This window comes from Kogia breviceps, chromosome 8 (assembly GCF_026419965.1).
Source record: "Kogia breviceps isolate mKogBre1 chromosome 8, mKogBre1 haplotype 1, whole genome shotgun sequence".
Classification (NCBI taxonomy): domain Eukaryota; kingdom Metazoa; phylum Chordata; class Mammalia; order Artiodactyla; family Physeteridae; genus Kogia; species Kogia breviceps.
In genome coordinates, this window is record NC_081317.1 from 72,648,972 (window position 1) to 72,672,442 (window position 23,471).

Sequence of the window (23,471 nt, forward strand, 5' to 3'; positions counted from 1 at the left end):
GCAGGCGGACTCTCAACCACTGTGCCACCAGGGAAGCCCTATCATCTCTTTTTTATTAGAGCCGGCCTAGTGGGTATGAAGTGGTATTTCATTGTGGTTTTGATTTGCATCTCCCTAATGACTAATGATGTTGAGCATCTTCCCATGGCTTTATTGGCCATTTGTATATCTTTTTTGGAGAAATGTCTATTCAGATCCTTTGCCCATTTTTAATTGGGTTATTGCCTTTTTGTTTTTTTACTGCAAGTGTTCTTTATATAATCTGGATATAAGTTCCTATAAGCCTCATTTTTGTCCCCCCAATTTAAGGATGCTCAGGATATTCTGCTTACCAAGATAGGAATTATTCTCATAAATGTGAGAAACAGTGTAAATAACAGAAGGTTTGCTATTTTTTTTTAATATGCTTGTTTGATTTTATTAAATTTGGCCATATGCTACTGAGGAAATCTGGTATTTTTTTCTGTAATCATATTATATCTTAGCTAAAAGAATCGATAAATGTACCTGTTAATAACCCAAAGAACAGGGTACCAAAGACTCTAATTTTTTTTTCTATTTTAATTTAGTCTTAACCATGCTAGTGGCTCACTCATCGTATCCAAAAATAAAACAAATATTAGATTGAAAAGTACTTGCAAAATGGATTTACTCCTAGGGAGGTGAACTCTGGATCACAAAAGGAGGAGAAAAAGAGAAGGATTAGTTTTTGCTGTATTTTATACTACACGTGGTGCTATTAAAAAATTAAATTTAAAAAGAAAAAGAACTTCTATAATATTCTTGGTTATACCCTTAATCTTAGGATGGAAATAATTAAAAATCATAAGGAAAAACTCAGACAGAAAGAGGTAAACTTAGATTTGAATCTCATCAAATATATGTTTACAAAATAATCCAAAAGACATTAGAGATTTTTTTAATTGTATCGAATGTGAACCATACATATTGTCCGACCACTTTGTTTCTTGCTTTGATGTTTAAGTAGGTAAAGCATTCATCTCTCTCATAAGGCTTAATCAGGCAGAACTGTTCTCTACACACGGGGGGATTAGTGAGTGGCATCTTAGCAGTTAAAAGGCAAAAGCCAATTAAAGCCCATCACTGCATCCTTGCTCTTGATCCAGAAAATAACCTGAGCCATGTTCATTACCATACAGTGCCTCTCCAAACAGCATCCCTTGAAACCTGATGGTTTATTTAACCCAAGAAATCTGTGAAGGTTTACAATATAAAGGCATCAGCTCAATGGAAAAAGGCCACATTCACCCTGCTCTTTAAAACCAATCAAAACAGAATCTGTTTCCCACATTGTATAACCCATCTTGGGTTTTTGAAAAGCAAGAGGACTTTTTAATCTGTGTCCAGAACTTAAAGAGAAAAATGTATCAAGCCAAGGTGGAGTGGCTTTCATCTCTGAATTTCCATATTCTCAAATATCACCAAATGGAAGACCTATGGGAGATCCCGCCTTGTCATTCCTCTTACTACTAGTCTGGATTCTTACAATTGTGCATTATATGTTATATAAATGAACCTGATTTAATAAGATCCACAATTCTTTTGACGATTTTTTTTAATATTGAAAACCTCAGAATTTCTGTTTCATGTCTCTTCAGTTAACAGGTAAATATGTACACAAGTAGAATTATGTGTAGTCCCCAGACTAGGGGAGGACAATAGTCCTCAATAGTCGCCTGTCCAGCTGGGAAGCTCAGACAAGAAGCCCAGAGGATGACTTAGATGGAGAGTTTTCAACAGAGTGAGCTCAGAGCTCAGCTCCAAGGGGTGGCAGCCCTGGTGATGGGGAGTGAGCAAGGAGGCCAGTCTTCTGCACTCGGGCTCTCAGCCCTAGTGCCTGCTGCCAGGTTTGTCCCATGTGGCCGACAGCCAGCCCCCTAGCCCACCTCTTCTAATATCAACGTCACACTCTTCCACCATTGCTTGTAGATATTTTGTTCCTGCAAAACCATCACATGGAAATGTCCACAGGTTAAAAACATAACTAATTTGTATTTCAGTGGGGGAGAGATTGTACATTCCTTCAGTCCTTCCTTCAATCCTACAAGCCCAGGAGGTTGGGCTTTCACCAGCCCCCCGTGCTCCTTTGAGAACCGTGGATGTAACTGAACGTTTCATGCCAAAAAGAAAAAGAAAAAAACAATAGAAAGAAATCATCACTGCTAATGAGGCACAAGGTTATCTTCTGTAAGCTAGCAAAGCATCAGTACTGTTGAGAGAAGAATTTAAACAGTGAGAACTAACTGTTCAGAGTCAGAGATGACTGGTGGGTCTCTAAATTCCCAGCAGTCCACCCTCACAAGGCGTGGAGCCCACAGATCACCTCTCAGAAGTGTGAAGTGTCTCACGCACCGAAGTAGACAGAGAAAAGGCACTGTCAGTAAAGCCAAATCCTTTAAACTCAAGTGAGCATCTCTCTAGGTATAACCATATTTCCTTCAAATGCCCTAAATTTGTTCTTGCCCCAAAGCTTTCCCACCTCAGCCACCACTTTGGAGAAGTCCTTGGATTTTGTCCTGAAGGCCACATGCTCATCATTCTTCTTTATTTTTCCAGTAAAGGGTTACCTTCCAGTTCAACCTTTACCTTGGAAGAGGGGACCATCTACTTGGCTTCTGAGCCAAATGCTCTGGAAATGCAGGATGATAATGCCTCCGTGCTTGATGTCTATTTAGTAAGTAATTTCTGGTTTCTTCCCCTTCCCCTCCTGGTTTACAAATGGGCCTGGGCCATGGTTCACACAAGAACAAGTTCTGTAAGATCAGACATGCTTGGGTTTTAAAAGAAATAATTGCACCCTGTCACTTCTACAAATGGTGTGTCTTTTCACAAGCCATGTCGTCCCACAGTTCCTGTAGAACAGTGCACAGAAGAGTATCTAGCATAAAATCCTAAATCACTGTATGTGATGAGAACAAATCCCTACTGTTGAAGCCAAGTGGGGCGCCTCAGTGTCACTGCCCACAGAGTTACGTCTTCTCTGACTCAGCTGTATCCACTTGTGTGTGAATCTTCTTCGCCTTGGGCTTACTCCCTTGATAAATTGGTAGCCTAAGAGGCACAGAACCAGGTTATGAGAAGAACCTGAATTCAGTGCCAAACGATCTTGACTCACTCCCTCCCTCAGTTGCCACCAGCTGTGTGATCTGGGCAGGAACTTCTCGTTACCGAATTAAGTCCTATGGACTGTGCCCAGGCCCTAGCTTGGCTAAGGCCCTCTGCCTCAGCTGGGAAACGTTCTCCTTCCATTCGGGTTCGTGTAGCCAAATAATGAAGCTGAAGCTGAGATCAATGCATCACAAGCTTTACTCAATGGCCAAAAAATGGAGAAGCGAGAACTTAGTTCACAGATCAACTTCTCACCCACGTGGTGAAAAGGATTTTATTTTAAAGAGTAAAGACAAAGGGAGGAGGAGTGAGGCTAATGATGGGGAGGCACGTGCATTAGTCCACCTGGGAAGGGGCGGGGCTTTTCGAGGGAGTGGGGTGCCACTCTCTTTTTATCCTTTTTTGATCCTTAATTTCCGGTCATGGCCACCAGTAGGTGTATCATTTAATTCGCTAATGTAGTAAAATCAGTGTATAATGAGACTCGGGGTCTGTCGGAGGTCAGATTTGTCGCCATCTTGGTCCCTGCTGGTTCCATCTGATTTTTTCGTCTGTCTCTCCCTATAACTTCCTTTCTTATCTCCAGACCCTGTGACTTAAAGATTTATGTTAACTCCTGCTAAAGGTGGGGGTTGGCGGTTTTTGAGCGAGGACCTGGCGCAGCTCTGGCAACACTCTATGTGTCCTTATTGGCCAAAGGAGGGAACTAACACCTGCCCTCCCTGCCTCACTAGGCTGCGTGAAGCATCATGAGTGATCACGTTATGGGAACCCCCTTCAGTGCTCCTCAAGTTGTCTGTGGAGGCTTAACTGAATTAATAGGTGAGGCCTAGAAAGATACCCCGAAGGTCTGGACTGCAGAAGAGGAGACTGAGTATTTTCCTTACAAAGTACATCTCACGCTCATTCTCCACGCCCTTCCCACCTGCACAAAGTCTCGTGGAACGGGGAAGTGCTGATTCAGCGTTTTCTACTTTTGAACGCTTTGCCGAGCCTGAGCCAACACTCTCCATCACTCTCCATATGCAAGCTCGACCTTGGGCGTCAGCACCACTCGGCGTGTGTCTACAGCAGCACATCTCCACACCCCCATCCTCTGCTTCCCCGTATCCCCTAGCCTTGCACTGTATCTCCTCAAGTGTACTCTGCAGGACATCAGTCCCAAACTGCTACTCCTCAGCCCAAAGCCTTCCAGCGTCTTCCCACCTCTCCCAGAGCAACGTCCAAAGTCCTTAAGGCCCTATGCCTGTCTGGTCTCCCCCGCCTCTCTAACCTCCTGCCTTACTCTGTCCTTGCAAACGCTGCTCCGCTCACACTGGCCTCCTGGGCATTCCTCCCACAGACCAAGCACATTTCTGTCTCAGGACCTTACTGTTTCCACCTGGACACTTTTTCTCAGCTGTCCCATGCTTGCTTCCTCCCTCCCTTCAGATCTCAGCCCAAACATCTCTTTTTCAGATGAGCTTTCCTTGACCCCCTGTATAAAACAGCAACCTCCTCCCCACCAACCATTGTGAGAGGATTTTTTTTTTTTTTACACCCTAAATATCCCAGTTGTGGCACAGTCTTTTTGCACTAAACAATACTCCTCCCCACACTGCCTTCACTTTTTTAAAAAAGTAAGTTTCAGGGCTTCCCTGGTGGCGTAGTGGTTGAGAGTCCGCCCCCGTACTGCGGGGCGGCTGGGCCTGTGGGCCATGGCCGCTGGGCCTGTGCGTACGGAGCCTGCGCATCCGCTCTGCAACGGGAGAGGCCACAACAGTGAGAGGCCTGCGTACCGCAAAAAAAAAAAAAAAAAGTAAGTTACACTTCAAAATCCTTGCAGAATAGTTGGCTCCCCTCCACAACCAAGAAGATAGGGACTTAACTAGGAAAAAATATACAGTATTTAAAAATTTTTCATCTGGAAGTAGAAATCAGGAAAGCTGAAAGACCAGGTGAAATCTCACCTTCCTGAGCTGAGCGTTCATGCCACTTGCGTGGCGTGTATCTTTACAAAAACCAGATTTGCACCAGCCGGGGGGGGGCCTGTGATACTCCTGAGTGGAATGTAAAATCACAAGGTAAATGGCATTGCTGGCGCCAGTTCCTTATCTGTTATCCCTTATTGCTTTGGTAGAAAAGTTATCTTATTCATTGCTTTGATTGTTCCTCCTTGGTACTATCAGTTTTATTTCTAAGAATGTTGCTATTTATTTGGTTTTATTAGTGTCTAACTTTATTGGGTTTTTTAAAATGTCTTTATTTGAAATTGAAAAGCAAAGCACTTCAGAAAAGAATAATGCTTCCTCAGAAGCCATAGGGGAAAGCCACAGCATTTAATTGTTGCTTGTATTGAGAGCATTTGAGGACCAATTAGAAATATCATGGGCCTTTAGAACTGAAAGAGATGGTGGTGGTGGTTAGCTGGCTAGTGTGGTCAGCTGACCAGTCTTCCTAGCACAGCGTTTGTTGTGATTCAGAAGCATTGGAGGACAGGAAAGAAGAGGGAAGTCGGGCTGTAGGAGGGTAACAAGACAGTAGAACTTTTCTCACCAAGCTTGGAGAAAAACTGATCTAGTTTCATCTTATTTTATAGCTAATAACAATAAGCTGTGAAATATTTTGGAGCATTTTCTTTATTTTACTGACGTATAGTTGATTTACAATATTGTGCTAATTTCTGCTGTACAGCAAAGTGATTCAGTTACACATATATACATTCTTTTTTATATTCTTTACCATTATGGTTTATCATAGGATATTGAATATAGTTCTCTGTGCTATACAGTAGGGCCTTGTTAGTTATACATTCTCTATGTAATAGTTTGCATCTGCTAATCCCAAGCTCCCAACCCATGCCTACACCACCTCCCTTCCTCCTTGGCAACCACAAGTCTGTTTTCTATGTCTGAGTCTGTTTCTGTTTGGTAGATAAATTCATTTGTGTCATATTTTAGGTTCCACATATGAGTGATATCACATGGTATTTGTCTTTGTCTGACTTACTTTGCTTAGTATGATAATCTCTAGGTCCATCCATGTTGCTGCAAATGGCATCATTTCATTCTTTTTATGGCTAAGTGATATTCCATTGTGTATATATACTACATCTTCTTTATCCATTCCTCTGTCAATGGATGCTTAGGTTGTTTCTGTGTCTTGCTATTGTGAATAGTGTTGCTATGGACACAGAGGTGCGTGTATCTTTTTGAATTAGTTTTGTCCAGATATATGCCCAGGAGTGGGATTGCTGGATCATATGGCAACTCTATTTTTAGTTTTTTAAAGAACCTCCATACTGTTCTCCATAGTGGCTGTATCAATTTACATTCCCACCAAATTACATGCCCCCTCATTGTAGTTTTGATTTGCATGTCTCTAATAATTAGTGATGTTGAGCAGCTTTGCATGTGCCTCCTGGCCATCTGTATGTCTTCTTTGGAGAAATGTCTATTTAGGTCTTCTGCCCAATTTTTAATTGGGTTGTTTGTTTTTTTAATATTGAGCTGCACGAGCTGTTTACATATTTTGGAGATGAATCCTTTGTCCACTGATTAGTTTGCAAATATTTTCTCCCATTCTGAGGGTTGTCTTTCCGTCTTGTTAATAGTTTCCTTTGCTGTGCAAAAGCTTTTAAGTTTCATTAGGTCCCATTTGTTTATTTTTGTTTTTATTTCCATTACTGTAGGAGGTGGGTCCAAAAAGATCTAAGGCAGCATAATTCCTAATCCAGGTAGCATAGCTCAGCAATTAAGAGTGTGGCTCGGGGCCTCCCTGGTGGCGCAGTGGTTGAGAGTCCGCCTGCCGATGCAGGGGACACGGGTTCACGCCCCGGTCTGGGAAGATCCCACATGCCATGGAGCGGCTGGGCCCGTGAGCCATGGCCACTGAGCCTGCGCGTCCGGAGCCTGTGCTCCACAATGGGAGAAGCCACAACAGTGAGAGGCCTGCATACTGCAAAAAAAAAAAAAAAAAAAAAAAAAAAAAAAACTACAATGAGGTGTCACCTCACACCAGTCAGAATGGGCATCATAAGAAAATCTACAAACAATAGATGCTGGAGAGGATGTGGAGAAAAGGCAACCCTCTTGCCCTGTTGGTGGGAATGTAAATTGATACAGCCACTACGGAGAACAGTACGGAGGTTCCTTAAAAAACTAAAAATAGAATTACCATACGACCCAGCAATCCCACTACTGGGCATATACCCAGAGAAAACCATAATTCAAAAAGACACATGCACCCCAATATTCATTGCAGCACTATTTATAATAGCCAGGTCATAGAAACAACCTAAATGCCCATCTACAGACGAATGGATAAAGAAGATGTGGTACATATATACAATGGAATATTACTCAGCCATAAAAAGGAATGAAATTGGGTCACTTGTAGAGACTTAGATGGACCTAGAGACTGTCATACAGAGTGAAGTCAGTCAGAAAGAGAAAAACAAATATCGTTTATTAACGCATATTCGTGGAATCTAGAAAAATGGTACAGATGAACCAGCTTGCAAGGCACAAATAGAGACACAGGTGTAGAGGACAAACGTATGGACACCAAGGGGGGAAAGTGGCAGGGGCGTGGGGGTGTGGGATGAACTGGGAGATTGGGATTGACATATATACACTAATATGTATAAAATAGATATGTATAAGAACCTGCTCTATAAAAAATATATTTTAAAAAGAGATGTAAAAAATAGTTCATGCATCAAAAAAAAAAAGGAATTATGCTGCCTTTGCATATGTATATTAGACCCAGAGACGATAATCTGCCCAAGATCAGACATCAAGGTGATATGGCAAGAAAACAGAGAGGAAAAAGGACACAGAGACAAATTTGGGTGAATAAACATTGATTTTTTTAAAATTTCAATACAGAGTGTGAGAGGTTAAGAAGAATGGAATAAGGGAACAGTTGGGTGTTGTTGGAAGAGCACAGGATTTTGGTTTTTTATTGAAGTATAGTTCACTTACAATATATTATTTTAGCTTCAGGTAATTTGATACTTTTATAGCTTATATTCCATATATATTAGTAGTTATAAATATTGGCTATATTCTCTGTATTGTACATTACATACATCTTTGTAACTTGTTTATTTTATACCTAGTAGTGTGTGCCTCTAAATTCCCTTCACCTATCTTGCCCCTCTCGCCACCTGTCTCCTCTCTGGAACCAGCAATTTGTTCTCTGTATTTATGAGTCTGTTTTAGTTTTGTTTTATTCCTTCCTTTATTGTTTTAGATTCCACATACAAGTGAAAACATATAGTACTTGTCTTTCTCTGTCTGATTTATGTCACTAAGCATAATACCCTCCAGGTCAGTCCATGTTGTTGAAAATTGCAAAATTCTCGTTCTTTTTTATGGCTGAGTAATATTCCATTTTGTATGGTGTGTGTGTGTTTGTGTGTGTGTCACATCTTCTTTATCCATTCATCTTTTGATGGGCATTTAGGTTGCTTCCATAACTTGGCTATTGAAAATGATGCTGTAATGAACATAGGGGTGTGTATATCATTTTGAATTAGTGTTTTCATTTTTTTCTGCATATATACCCAGGAGTGGAATTGCTGAATCATATGGCAATTCTATTTTTAATTTTTTGAGGAATCTCCATACTGTTTTCCGTAGTGGCTGTACCAATTTACATTTCCACCAACAGTGTACTAGGGTTCCCTTTTCTCCACATCCTCGTAACACTCATTATTTGTTGTCTTTTTGATAATAGCCATTCTGACAGGTGTGAGGTGATATCTCATTGTGGTTTTGATTTGCATTTTAGTGATGTTGAGCATGGCCATCTGTATGTCTTCTTTGGAAAAATGTTTATTCAGGTCCTCTGCCTGTTTTTTAATCAGGTTGTTTATATATATAAAATGTTGAGTTCTTATATATATTATATATATATATAATATGAGAACTCATATATAATATGAGTTCTTTATACATTTTGGATATTGACCCATTATCAGACATATCATTTGCAAATATCTTCTCCCATTCAGTAGGTTGCCTTTTTGTAGCATAGGATTTTGAACAATAATTGTAATGGCCAATATGAGTACTTACCATATGCAGGCACTATCCCAGTGCTTTTCTTACACTAGCTCTTTCATAAAGGTATGTGTTATATTTGTCTCCATTCATCCACACAAGGAACCTGAGGCTTAACTGATCAGCTCTCAGAGCTAGTAAATGGCACAGCCAAAATTCAAATCCAGCTCCTGCCTACACCCCCATCACTGTAGTGTTAACCATGAAGCACCGTATCACTGTAGTTGTTACTGATTGATGCGTCCATCTCATTGGAATCATGCTCCTCATGAAGGTGAGAGATGGAGCCAAAGAAGAAGTGGGAGTAGTTTTTATAAAATTCCACTTTCATCTTGGTTTCCTTTCTATTTTTTCAAGTTTTAGTGCCACAGTTCTTAAACCTTTTAATCTCTGAATCCCTTTACCTTCTAAAAATTGAGGATTCCAAATAGCTTTTGTGTATGTGGGTTATATCTATCAATATTTTATATTTTTAAAATGAGAAAATTTTAAAACATTCATTTAAAATAACTATTAAAAAGTTAAATAAATTTTTATGAAAATAACTTTTCCAGGACAAAAATAAGCTTAGTGAGAAGAGTGGCATTATTTTACTTTTTTGCAGTCCTTATTGTCTGAAGAAGCTGGATTCTCATATCTGCTTCTACCTACATTGGTCTGGCATGATCTGGCACACGACTGTATTCAACTGGGCACCCATGAGAGGGAATGAGAATGAAAGGGCAAATAACATCTTAGTATTAACAGGAAAATAGTTTGACCTCAGAGACCCCCAGAAATGGTCCCCCACACCATTGTTCTAGTACTTTAACTTAGTCCCTTCAACTCTTGCAGAATCAAATAAGACAAGAATTAATTAGAAATAGGCACCAGGATACTATGCTTATCTCTGCCTCTCATTAATCACTGACCTTGAATTAATCAACCTTTTTGGTCCTCAGTTTTCTCATCTATGAAATGGATCATTAAGTCACCTCTTAAGACCCCTTCTAGGTCTGACTGGCCATGACTTATTCTAAATTACAAAGAGTTGTGGAAATAAGGTTTTTCCCAGAAGAGCTATAGCTGTTTCTTCAAATTTCACTGTTTCATCACATATTCTACCATCAACCGTCACAGTATTTAAACTTAATTTTTGTGGCAATGCATCTAGAAAGTTCTGCACCATTAACTTGTAATTCCAGGGTGTGTTTTCATGCTGGAGATTTTTATTTAGCATGCTCTTCCAATCTTAAAGGATACAGCTCATTGCCTTCCCTTCAATATTTTCATTTGCCTCCACACTGTGAAAGAGTGGATGGCAAAGAAAAGCATCAGAAGGGAAAACCAATCTTGCCTCACCTTTGTCTCTCCTTCCTCTTGACCTGATTAGAATCCTCTTAATCGTAGCCATCCTTACTGAAAGGGCAGTTGAAGGCTTCTGTGGTGACATTATATTGGGTGTTATAACCAAACATAGATTTCTCTTGTAATGTTTCTTCTCCTTCAAGAATTGGTAGTTAGGGACTTCCCTGGTGGCACAGTGGTTGAGAATCCGCCTGCCGATGCAGGGGACACGGGTTCATGCCCCGGTCTGGGAAGATCCCAAATGCCGCAGAGCGGCTGGGCCCATGAGCCATGGGCGCTGAGCCTCTGCGTCCGGAGCCTGTGCTCTGCAACGGGAGAGGCCACAGCAGTGAGGCCCGCGTACCACAAAAAAAAAAAAAAAAAAAGAATTGGTAGTTGTAACTAATCTCCTAGTGCTACTGTTTGCATACTAATGGACAATACTGTTTATATCACTTTAAAATATGATTTAAACTCAAATGATTTATGCACATCAGATAACATGAAATTTCCTTAAAGATCCACCCACATTATGTGCATTATGTGCATGTAAATTAGGCCAGCTATCCTGCTTTTTCTGATAATTTGACATGAAATTAAAAGGATAGGTTACCTTAAAAGGCTGCTAATTGTTCCAGCACCCTTATTGAAGCATTTGGTTCAGGTTCCATGTTCCTAGTTATTGCTTGGAAAAGGGCATTCACCTTCACGCTGTAGTTCCAGGCTATCTGATTCATTTATCAAATATTCAAATCATCGTGTTTTTGAAGATGATTTTATCCAATGACCAAAGAGGTGTTTCCATTGAGTTTTGAGTTGATGACACAGATTAGGGCACCTAAAAGAATACAACAGAGATAAGCAGGCTCTTGATTTTAAATGGGCAATCATGCCATCTTCATAATAGGGCTAGATTCCACTTTTTGAAGAGTCTGATATTCTAAGGCACTGACCACGACAGCTTATTATTTCAGTTCCTCAGGCGACTCCTTTACCTGATGTAGAATGCAATTTGGTGCTAATGGAAAGAGGAACAACCTACAAAGGCAATGCAGCTGAAAAATGTCATGGGTGAGCGTGTCCTTTTTTTATGACTAGCTGAGAATGGATGGGTAAGTGGGAGATAATGGAATTGCTTTTTTAAATAATATAGAAGTTTGAAAGAGCACTGCCACAAAACGACAATTTTCTCACTTCTGTTATTTAGTCTTGAGGTTAGGCCCTTTTCTTTTTATACTTTCCATATTAACAGCCTCTCGATAATATGTCCTTTCATCCAGAGATGTGTTTCTGCACGGTGGCCGAAGTACAAAAATAGCTGTGGTCAAGGAAACAGTTAAGCCATTTTTTTAGCCGTGCCAGTACTGGAGATCAGTGCTCTGATGTGCAGCTGTTGGACAGCTTTGTTATTTAATGTGTCTTGAGCGTAGTTAATAATACTCTTTCATCATGGGACGAAGGGTGGCAGAGAAGTGAAAATGATTGTGAATTAACAGCTTATCAGACTGTTAAGTATGATAAAAGCCTGAGAAAAAGAAGAAAAACACTTTAAATTAGGTCACGGGGGTCCTAGGAAATTCAGTGGAACTTTTTGGCAAGAGAAACGGCCTTTCTGTACTTGACTCTGCTGGCATTGATGTTAATGACTTGTATGTGAAGTATCGGGTCTCTTGAATCCCTCCTTGCATGAGCCAGCATTGGCTGCTGCAAAAGATGTTTATTTGAAACAGTGGCAATTCTATCGCTTCTCAGCAGAGAGCTACAGTCCCCACCAACCAAAGATGCTGCTCGAGTTTTTGGAAGATTTTAGTGAGACCAAAACAGGAAGAGAAGAAGCAAAGGCTGCCTTGGGCTTGTAAGGCATTTCACCAGAATGCCATTTTCTTTCACCATATGACCACATCATTGAGAAATGAAGAGATTTCAGAAAGAACAAAATAGGGCCCTTTTTTATCTCTAGGAAGGCTTGACCCTCTTAAGTCACTGACCAAATAATATTTCTAAGACATGTGGAAAAGCTGAAAAAATGGATCCAACTGCCTTGCACCCCATGGCACCTAGAGGGACTCCTGTCCTGAAACAAGAGCGATGCCAGCTTCAAATTAATGAGACAACCCGCTGGGCCGGATTAGGAGGTTGCTTTAGGATTTCTTTTTTTTTTTTCTTTAACAAACAGTATTGAACTACTGCTTAAGGATTAGCTTAGGGAATTGGAGTTACAAATGCATACTGGCTTTTCAGTTATATTAGGCCCACAGTTAACAATTAAATGACAGCATACAGGGCTATGGTAGATTTTTTTCTGTTTTGTCCTAGCTTTACAGTGAATCGTGGCCTCACAGGCCAGGTGATTTCCACCTTTCTCAAGGCCGGTTCTGCTCTTGCGCTTGCCTGAGTCTATGCATCCAGGCCCTCCTTGGGTGGCACCATTATTCTTCTTTCTTTACCTCCTAACACCAGCCTCTCTCTCCTCCCCCACTCCCTCCACACTCTCCCTGCTGCTTTTGTTTCTGATTTTGATTTCCATCTTCTCCATCGTCATAGGAAGCCAGTGTTTGCTAGGCTCCTGAGCCTTCAGAAAACAAAAAACAAAAAAATTCAAAAGGAACCAGATTAGGAACAAATGAGAATTTTAGGGAAAGCAAGTTTAAATCACACCTGTGGACCTTGTGAGCCGGGCTGTCCTCCTTCATGCCATTCGCTCTCCTGGGACCTGAGGAAGAATGGTAAAATTGGGTAGAAGGGAGGATACATAAGTACTGTCCACTTAGTAAAGAATAAGGCCTCCCCCGTGTGACGGATGGTATGAGGAGGACTAGGGAGTGGAGATGAGGGCCTGGCTTCCCTTTGGTTCGTCTTTGCCTGTGCTCCCAGGGCTGCCGTGACAAAGTACCCCAGGCTGGGAGGCTTAAACAACAGAAATTTGTCTCCCAGTCCGGAGGCCAGAAATCTGAGGTCAAGGTGTTGACAGGGCCCTGGTACCTCTGAAGGCTCTAGGAGAGGATCCTTCCTCACTTCTTCCAATCTCTGGTGGTCCACGTGGTCCTCGGCGTTGTTTGACTTGCAACACTCTAAACCCTGCCCCAGTTCACGCTACCTCCCTGTGACTCTGTGCCTCTGTGTGTCCTCTCTTCTTGTGAGAACACCAGTCACTGGATTTAGGGCCCACCGTAATCCAGGATGAACTCACCTTAACTAATTACATCTGCAAAGACCGTATTTCTGAATAAGATCACATTTCAAAGGTTCCAGGTGTACGTGAATTTTCAGGGGACACTATTCAACTACACCGCCTTGCCGAGGACATGTGAAAGGGCACACACGCTCTTTACCTTGCTTGGCCCCGTTTTTTCATTCACTTCTGGTCTCCCTGGCTTATAGTCACTGTGAGGTTGGGTAGATGTTTCCAAATTATTGTGGATTCCTCGCAAGAAGGTGTCAGGTAAACGAATGTATTAACTGATACAGTCACCTGTTGGGGACATATTGTGTATTAGAAATAAAATCCCTGAGGGTGGACCAGGGCAATGGTATCTTTAAAAGCTCCCCACACATACAGGGCTGAGACCCAGTCAGCCTGTTGACAGGGCCCTTCAGCTCTGAGCATCCTATAATTCTTCTGTGCTAGATGTAAGGGAAATCTGTATCACTTCCCTAAGAGCCCTCCTAACATGGCTGGCCAGTTAGCTTTGCTTTACATCAGAGGAAAAATGAACTTGATTCTAAGGCGAACCTTAATCCCATTCAAGTTTATGAACTGGGCTTGGGACTGCGTTCCTGCAGCGGACCCTACTGCCACCTAGTGGTAGGAAGGCGCCTCTGACCGACCAGGATAAGGAGCTATTGAGGTCCTTGACTTGAAAGCTATTAAGGGCGAGTGTGAGGCTCAGAGGGCCGTCTCCACTCCGTGTACTTTACGGTAGCCTCCCACTGCTGTGCACGCACATCCTTCAAACGGCAAAGGCAGCTCTCTCAACCTTGCAAGTTGAACTGAAGGCTGCAATTACAATCAGGCACAGAAATGAAGGTGCTAATCTTCCCTAGGATCCCATCGTGCCCTTCTCATCCATTAAGGCCAGTTCCACTTGAGCCTCTTTGAAAAGGCCCTATGGCAGTTTGGGGACGCAACACAGAAAATGCTTCTTTCTACTGCTTAGGCAGCAACTTTAATGAAGTATCAAAAAATATGGAGTGAAAAAAACCTTTTCTTCACTTTCAATCTTTGACAGGTTGTCCCTTACAGCCACTCCACCCCCAGGTAACTGTAGCTTTGGCGGTAGCCCCCAGTGGAGGATAGGATTAAGTACAAAAAAAATTCAAATATGGATCCTTATTTTTTAAAAAAAACTTTCTAAATCCCAGTAATGGCTACTGTATTTGTTTCCTAGGGCTGCCATTACAAAATATCACTAACTGTGTGGCATAAACAACAGAAGTGTATTGTCTCACATTTCTGGAAGCTAGAAGTCCAAGATCAAGGTGTTGGCAGGATTGATTCCTTCTGAGGGCTGTAGGGGAAGGATCTGTTTCTGGCTTCCCTTCTTGGCTTGTTGATGGCCATCTTCTCCCTGTCTTCCTTCTGTGTATCTGTCTCTGTGTCCAAATTTCCCCTTTTTATAAGCATACCAGTCATACTGAATCAGAGCCGACCCTAAGGACCTTATTTTAACTTCCTTACTTCTGTAAAGACTGTATCTCCGAATAAGATCACATTCTGAAGTACTAGGGGATAGAGCTTCAACATATGAATGCAGGGTGTCAGGGGCGGGGTGGGGGTGTGAAGAGGCACCATTCAATCCATGCCGGCTACTGTGTGTTTTTGTAAAGAAAAATGGTACCAAGAAAAGTGCTGAGAGGGGTGTCTTGATAGGGGTGCAGCTTCTGGTTCCTACACCCTAGGCTGTGGCTGGGGGCCTCTGGCATCTCACCCTTTCCTTCTACACAGGGAGAGAGAAGCCAGTGGCCTCATCCCAAGGCAATGCTTCTTTTCGAAAGAAACCAGTACCATATTCTTCTCCCTACGCTATCCAGAGTGAATTCAGTTGCAGCCCCAGGGCTGCATGATATATTAGATAACAAGGAAACCATTTGGATTTACAATTAGCAGAAGTCACTCTCATGCAGGAAAGTCCACTGTAGAAATTGTCAGCCCACATAAATCACTGATTTCCTCCAGCTTCTCTTAGGTCTTTGGAAAACAAATTAATCAGGCAGGGAACTGTATTAAAATACTGCTGCTGCACTAACAAACAGTTTTGAAATGAAAGGCCATAATCTTAAATACATCCCACAAGGCATCTGAAATCAGTGCCAGTTTTTCTTGGGTCTGTTCTCTTATCAGTAATCTATCTGCTGGTTGGTGTGGAACGCTTTGATAGGGCATTTGAAGGTTGGCAGGAGGCCTGGTACTCCATGTGCTGCCAACACCTCAGAATTCAACAAACATTCTACGAGATAGGCACGACATGGTAGTTTTCATCCAAATTGTACATACTCTTCAAGGTTGTTCCAAGTCCCACCTTCTGCCTCAAGGCTTCTTAATTAAGGCCCTGTAGCCTCTGGTTCTTGGGAAAGAATAATTTCACCACTGATTCTGAATCTAAATATTTTTTTAAGTGCAAAGGTAGGAAATTTAGACCTAAGCTTCCTTCCAGCTATAAAACCCCATAGCGGTGTGATTGGACTCCATATATATAGACTGTGTCCTGATTTCTGTAGCACTAGCGTATGTACTTGTTCACCTCCTTAAAAGAAATGGTGAGCTTTTGGACACCAGCAAGTGTTGTTCAAAGAGAAATCCCCTATTCCAGTCTATTTCCAAGTGATTGTGCCTTGTGAAGTACCCCCAATATGAGGTAGACATGAATGTGATAAAAAGTAAATATAGAGCCTTATGTTAAAAAAAAAAAATTTCCAGAGAACATGGTGGCTGCTTGGTGTTTGAAGCATCTCTGGTGAGCCCAGAGATGGAGGGGACTCCAGACCCAAGGGGATGATTGGGGGGGGGGGCGTTGTGACGCCTTTACATGTGTCTGAGGTGATGCTGTGAGTTTAGATGAAAATGCGGGGGGTGACGCAGGATGAGCTGGTGTGCTCTCATGGCAACAGACAGAACGTTGGCCAAAAGAACAACATGAACTAGAAAGGAAAACAGTGGGGCTGGGGAAAACGGGCTCAGTATAGGAAAAGGAAATAAGGGACTTGCCACCTACGATAGCCTGGAGAGAAATCAATATTTTCCTCAAGGGTATTCTGGCAAAGAATTTCAACTTGAAATCAAAATGAGACTGCCCTTGGACTCCAGACAGGAAAAGATCCTGCTTCTGTGGGACCCTGGAGCTGAACTCTGAGGCAGTTGTAGTTTAAAAAGAACATTGCCCCTGAGGGTCAGGAGCTCATGGAACAAGGATACCCCAGGGACTCTTTAGTGTGGTCATCTTAGCCAGTCTGACTGTCCTGAAGTTCTGCTTTGTTTCAGCTCTGCCCTTAAATCCCCTCACAGCACATTCCAGATCTTATGAAATTCTATTGGCTAAATATGTCTTTTAAACAGTAGGTTGAGAGTACATATGTGTGTGTATCTTTCAGGGAAAAGGTTGAAAAAAAGGGAGGGTTGGAAATGAGCCTAGAAATGAGACCTTGGAAGAGAAACTTCTCGTCTTTGATACCCTTTGCACATAGCTCTAAAAAGTCAACTTAGACCCTCCAACTTAGCCCATCGTAAAGTGATCTATACTTTGGGGGCCCCCGGGGCAATCTGGCTCCCAAAAAGTGCAGTCCACCCTCCCAAAGGGCTTTGTGGTTAGCAAACAAACTGCTTTTGCTTTGCTATGTTCCCTTATTTCTCTGTGTCTGTGTTTTAAATAATTTTATTGAAAAGGCTTTGCAGTCTTTGACCACATGTGTGCATTACTGTGTAGTTTCAATCACAGAATTAAGTACTTGAGTTTAAGTGGAAATAAAAATACGTCTCTCTCTCTCTCTCTCTCACACACACACACACACACACACATATGTGGATAAACAATGCTAAGGATTAAGGCCACAGAAATACCTAAAACCTCTACTCTTTTCATGCCAACTGTTATCACACCTTTACCTTCAGGTCTCAGAATTTAAAATACATCATGCATTCTCAAAGCATCACATGCTTAGGAAGAAACACAGGCATCTGTGTGGATGTATGATTGCGTGCAGTCAGATTGGCTAAAAAGACCACGCTAAAGAGTCCCTGGGGTATCCTTGTTCCATGAGCTCCTAACACTCAAGGGCAATGTTCTTTTAAAACACAGCAGTTATTAGGCATAGAGGGAACTTACCACAACATAATAACAGCCATATATGAAAAACCCACAGCCAGCATTGTTCTCAGTGATGAAAAACTGAAAGCATTTCCTCTAAGATCAGGAATGAGACAAGGTTGTTCATTCTCACCACTATTATTCAACATAGTTTTGGAAGTTTTAGCCACAGCAATCAGAGAAGAAAAAGAAATAAAAGGAATCCAAATCAAAAAAAAAGAAGTAAAGCTGTCTCTGTTTGCAGATGTCATGATACTATACATAGAAAACCCTAAAGATGCTACCAGAAAACTATTAGAGCTAATCAATGAATTTGGTAAAGTAGCAGGATACAAAATTAATGCACAGAAATCTCTTGCATTCCCATACACTAATGGTGAAAAATCTGAAAGAGAAATTAAGGAAACACGCCCACTTACCATTGCAACAAAAAGAAGAAAATATCGAGGAATAAACCTACCTAGGGAGACAAAAGACCTGTATGCAGAAAACTATAAGACACTGATGAAAGACATTAAAGATGATACAAACAGATGGAGAGATATATCATGTTCTTGGATTGGAAGAATCAACATTGTGAAAATGACTCTACTACGCAAAGCAATCTACAGATTCAATGCAATCCCTAACAAACTACCACTGGCATTTTTCACAGAACTAGAACAAAAAATTTCACAATTTGTATGGAAACACAAAAGACCCCGAATAGCCAAAGCAATCTTGAGAAAGAAATATGGAGCTGGAGGAATCAGGCTCCCAGACTTCAGACTCTACTACAAAGCTACAGTAATCAAGACAGTATGGTACTGGCACAAAAACAGAAATATAGATCAATGGAACAGGATAGAAAGCCCAGAGATAAACCCATGCAGTTATGGTAACCTTATTTTTGATAAAGGAGGCAAGAATATACAATGGAGAAAAGACAGCCTTTTCAATAGGTGCTGGGAAAACTGGACACCTACATGTAAAAGAATGAAATTAGACCACTCCCCAACACCATACACAAAAATAAACTCAGAATGGATTAAAGACCTAAATGTAAGGCCAGACACTATCAAACTCTTAGAGGAAAACATAGGCAGAACACTCTATGACATAAATCACAGCAAGATGCTTTTTGACCCACCTCCTAGAGACATGGAAATAAAAACAAAAATAAACAAATGGGACCTAATGAAACTTAAAAGCTTTTGCACAGCAAAAGATACCATAAACAAGAGCAAAAGACAACCCTCAGAATGGGAGAACATATTTGCCAATGAAGCAACTGACAAAGGATTAATCTCCAAAATTTACAAGCAATTCACACATCTCAATAACAAAAAAACAAACAACCTAATCCAAAACTGGGCAGAAGAACTAAATAGACATTTCTCCAAAGAAGATATACAGATTGCCAACAAACACATGAAAGAATGCTCCACATCATTAATCATTAGGGAAATGCAAATCAAAACTACAATGAGATATCATGTCACACCAGTCAGAATGGCCATCATCAAAAAATCTAGAAACAATAAATGCTGGAGAGGGTGTGGAGAAAAGGGAACCCTCTTGCACTATTGGTGGGAATGTGAATTGGTACAGCCACTATGGAGAACAGTATGGAGGTTCCTTACAAAACTACAAATATAACTACCATATGACCCAGCAATCCCACTACTGGGCATATACCCTGAGAAAACCATAATTCAAAAAGAGTCATGTACCAAAATGTTCATTGCAGCTCTATTTACAATAGCCAGGACATGGAAGCAACCTAAGTGTCCATCATCGGGTGAACGGATAAAGAAGATGTGGCACACATATACAATGGAATATTACTCAGCCATAAAAAGAAACGAAATTGAGTTATTTGTAGTGAGGTGGATGGACCTAGGGTCTGTCATACAGAGTGAAGTAAGTCGGAAAGAGAAAAACAAATTCTGTATGCTAACACATATATATGGAAGCTAAAAAAAAAAAAAAATAGTTCTGAAGAACCTAGGGGCAGGACAGAAATAAAGACACAAACATTGAAAATGGACTTGAGGATATGGGGAGGGGGAAGGGTAAGCTGGGATGAAATGAGAGAGTGGCATGGACTTATATATACTACCAAATGTAAAATACATAGCCAGTGGGAAGCAGCCACATAGCACAGGGAGATCAGCTCAGTGCTTTGTGACCACCTAGAGGGGTGGGATAGGTGGTTGGGAGGGAGACACAAGAGGGAGGAGATATAGGGATATATGTATATGTATAGCTGATTCAATTTGTTATAAAAGCAGAAACTAACACACCATTGTAAAGCAGTTATACGCCAATAAAAATGTATGTATGTATGTATAAATTAATAAATTATATATATATATATATATATATATATATATATATATATATAAACACAGCAGTTCAGTTGGTGATAGAGCTGAAATGTTCTGTCATCCCTTACCTGAGATATGGCTAGGTTCTCTCACCAAAGCACCAGTTCCCATTTCTTTTTCTAAATCCATCAGGTCAGGAGAGGGTTGAGTCTCAGCACCTCATAAGAAGTTGCTGGTGTTCACAGCACTAATACCTGAAGAACCCATCTTCTTGTTGGGGAGCTAGAGGGGATTCTACATGCACTATATTTTGAAGAATAAACTCAAGCTATGAGTTTCTTCCCAGGGTAGACAGACAGCTGACACTTTGTCTCTTCACTGATGGCTAATATAGGAGTTGTGGATTATACTTTATCTCTTCACTGATGGATAATATAGGACTTGTGGATTATACTTTGTCTCTTCACTGATGACTAATGTAGGACTTGTGGATTATAATTTGAAGAAAGGAAAAATATTGCACACTTAATACTAAATAATGGATAATAAAATTGCCTCCCGGAGCCAGCTCACTGTGGCCAAGTTTACAAGCAGAGAGACGCTGTGCTTTCAAGTTCCACAGAAGACTTAAAGACCTGTCAGGCCACCTCATTTTATTAGGGTTATAAATGGACACTTACGGGTAACCAAATATGTCATCCCAGGATTACATTACAACATGGATACAGAATTGGCAGTTCTCACCCAACTTTGACATTCTTGTACCCTGGGGGTGAGAGTGAGTGCTTAACGAAGTTTATAGAAACTTCTACAAGATCCTCAGTTTAAAAAAACTTGATTCCAACGGGACAAGAGATAAGATGGTGGAGTAGAGGACTTGAGCTCACCTTCTCTCACAAAAACACCAGTATCACAACCAACTGCTGAACAACCATCAACAAAAAAAAGAGTTGAATATACCAAAAAAGATATTCTACACCCAGAGACAAAGAAGAAGCTACAACGAGATGGTGGGAGGGGCACATTCACAATAAAATCAAATCCCATACCGGTGGGTGACCCAAAACTGGAAAATAATTATATCACAAAGGTTCTCCCACAGGAGTGAGAGTTCTGAGCCTCATGGCAGGCTTCCCAGACTGGGGTTCTGGCATTGGGAGGAGGAGCCCCCAGAGTGTTTGGCTTTGAAGGCCAGCAGGGCTTGAGTGCAGGAGCTCCACAGGACTGGGAGAAACAGACTCCACTCTTGGAAGGCACACAGAGGTTTCACATGAACTGGGAGCCAGGGCAAAGCAGTGACTCCATAAGAGCCTGGGCCAGACCTACCTGTGGGTCTTGGAGGGTCTCCTAGGGATGTGAGGGTCGGCTGTGCTCACTGCAGGGGCAGGGACAATGGTGGTGCACGCCCCAGGGAATACTCATTGGCTTGAGTTCTCCTGGAGGTCGCCATTTTGGCACTGAGACCTGGCCCCACCCAATAGCCTGCAGGCTCCAATGCTGGAATGCCTCAGAACAAAAAATAAACAGGGTGGGAACACAGCCCCATCCATCAGCAGACAGGCTGCCTAAAGTCATCCTGAGCCAACAGCCACCTGTAAACACACCCCTTGATGTGACCCTGCCCATCAGAGGGACAAGACCCAGCTCCACCCACCAGTGGGCAGGCACCAGTCCCTCCCACCAGAAGCCTGCACAAGCTCCTGGATCAAATTTACACACCAGGTTGTAGACACCAGAACCAAGAAGAATTACAGTCCTGCAGCCTGAGGAACAGAGACCACAAACACAGAAAGGTAGACAAAATGAAACCGCAGAGAAATATGTGCCAGATGAAGGAACAAGATAAAACCCCAGAAGAACAACTAAGTGAAGTAAAGATAGGCAATCTACCTGGAAAAGAATTCAGAGTAATGATAGTAAAAAACTGATTCAAGATCTCAGAAAAAGATTGGAGACACAGACTGAGAGGATACAAGAAATGTTTAATAAAGAGCTAGAAGTTTAAAGAACACAACAGATGAAAAATACGATAACTGAAATGAAAAATACACTAGAAGGAATCAATAGCAGAATAAATGAGGCAGAAGAATGAATAAGTGAGCTGGAAGATAGAATGGTGGAAATCACTGCTTCAGAACAGAACAAAGAAAAAGGAATGAAAAGAAATGAGGACAGTCTCAGAGGCCTCTGGGACAACATTAAATGCACCAACATTTCTCCTTCTGGGACTCCTGTAATGCAAGAGAGAGAAAGAGGGCCTGACTGAGAAAATATTTGAAGAGGTAACAGCCAACAACTTCCCTAACATGGGAAAGGAAACAGCCACCCAAGTCCAGGAAACACAAAGAGTCCCATATAGGATAAACCCAAGGAGGAACATGCCAAGACACATATTAATCAAACTGACAAAAAGACAATAAGAAAGTATTAAAAGCAACAAGGTAAAAGCAGCAAATAATATACAAGGAATCCCCATAAGGTTATCAGCTGGTTTTTCAGCAGAAACTCTGCAGGCCAGAAGGGAATGGCATGATATATTTAGAGTGATGAAAGGGAAAAACCTTCAACCAAGAATACTCTACCCACCAAGGCTCTTGTTCAGATTTGACAGAGAAATCAAAAGCTTTACAAGCAAAAGCTAAGAGAATTCGGCACCACCAAACCAGATTTACAACAAATGCTAAAGGAACTTCTCTAGATGGAAAAGAAAAGGCCATGACTAGAAACAAGAAAATTACAAATGAGAATGCTCGCCAGTAAAGGCAATCATATGGTAAAGGTAGGAAATCATCCACACACAAATATTATATAAAAATCCACAGTCATGAGAAGAGAAGGGTACAAGTGTAGGATATTGGAAATGCATTTGAAAATAAGAGACCAGCAACTGGAAACAGTAGTGTGTGTGTGTGTGTGTGTGTGTGTGTGTATAGACTGCGATATCAAAACCTCATGGTAACCACAAACCGAAAATCAACAATAGATACACAAAAAAGAAAAAGGAATCCAAACACAGCACTAAAGTTAGACATCAAATTACAAGAAAGGAGAACAAAAGAGGAAGGGAAGAAAAAGACCTACAAAAACAAATCCAAAACAATTAACAAGATGGCAGTAAGAACATACATATTGATAATTACCTTAAAAGTAAATGGATTAAATGCTCCAACCAAAAGACACAGACTGGCTGAATGGATACAAAAATAAGATCCATATATAGGCTGTCTACAAGAGACCCACCTCAGATCTAGGGACACATATAGACTGCAAGTGAGGGGATGGAAAAAGGTATTCCATGCACATGGAAATCAAAAGAAACCTAGAGTAGCAATACTCATATCAGACAAAAGAGACTTTAA

General features: G+C 41.3%; 1 protein-coding gene across 4 annotated transcripts in view; it reads left to right on the forward strand.

Annotated features, from left to right (window-relative positions):
- PIP5K1B (phosphatidylinositol-4-phosphate 5-kinase type 1 beta) overlaps window positions 1–23,471 on the forward strand; it is a 340,838-nt gene that overhangs the window by 312,917 nt on the left and 4,450 nt on the right. For 3 of the 4 annotated variants that reach the window (XM_059072732.2, XM_067039564.1, XM_067039562.1), the window contains one exon: window positions 2,578–2,695. The exons of the other annotated variant lie outside the window; for it this stretch is intronic. In XM_059072732.2, coding sequence (XP_058928715.1) covers window positions 2,578–2,695 — 118 coding nt within the window. The remainder of the gene's footprint in view (window positions 1–2,577; window positions 2,696–23,471) is intronic. 4 annotated transcript variants of the gene reach the window in all.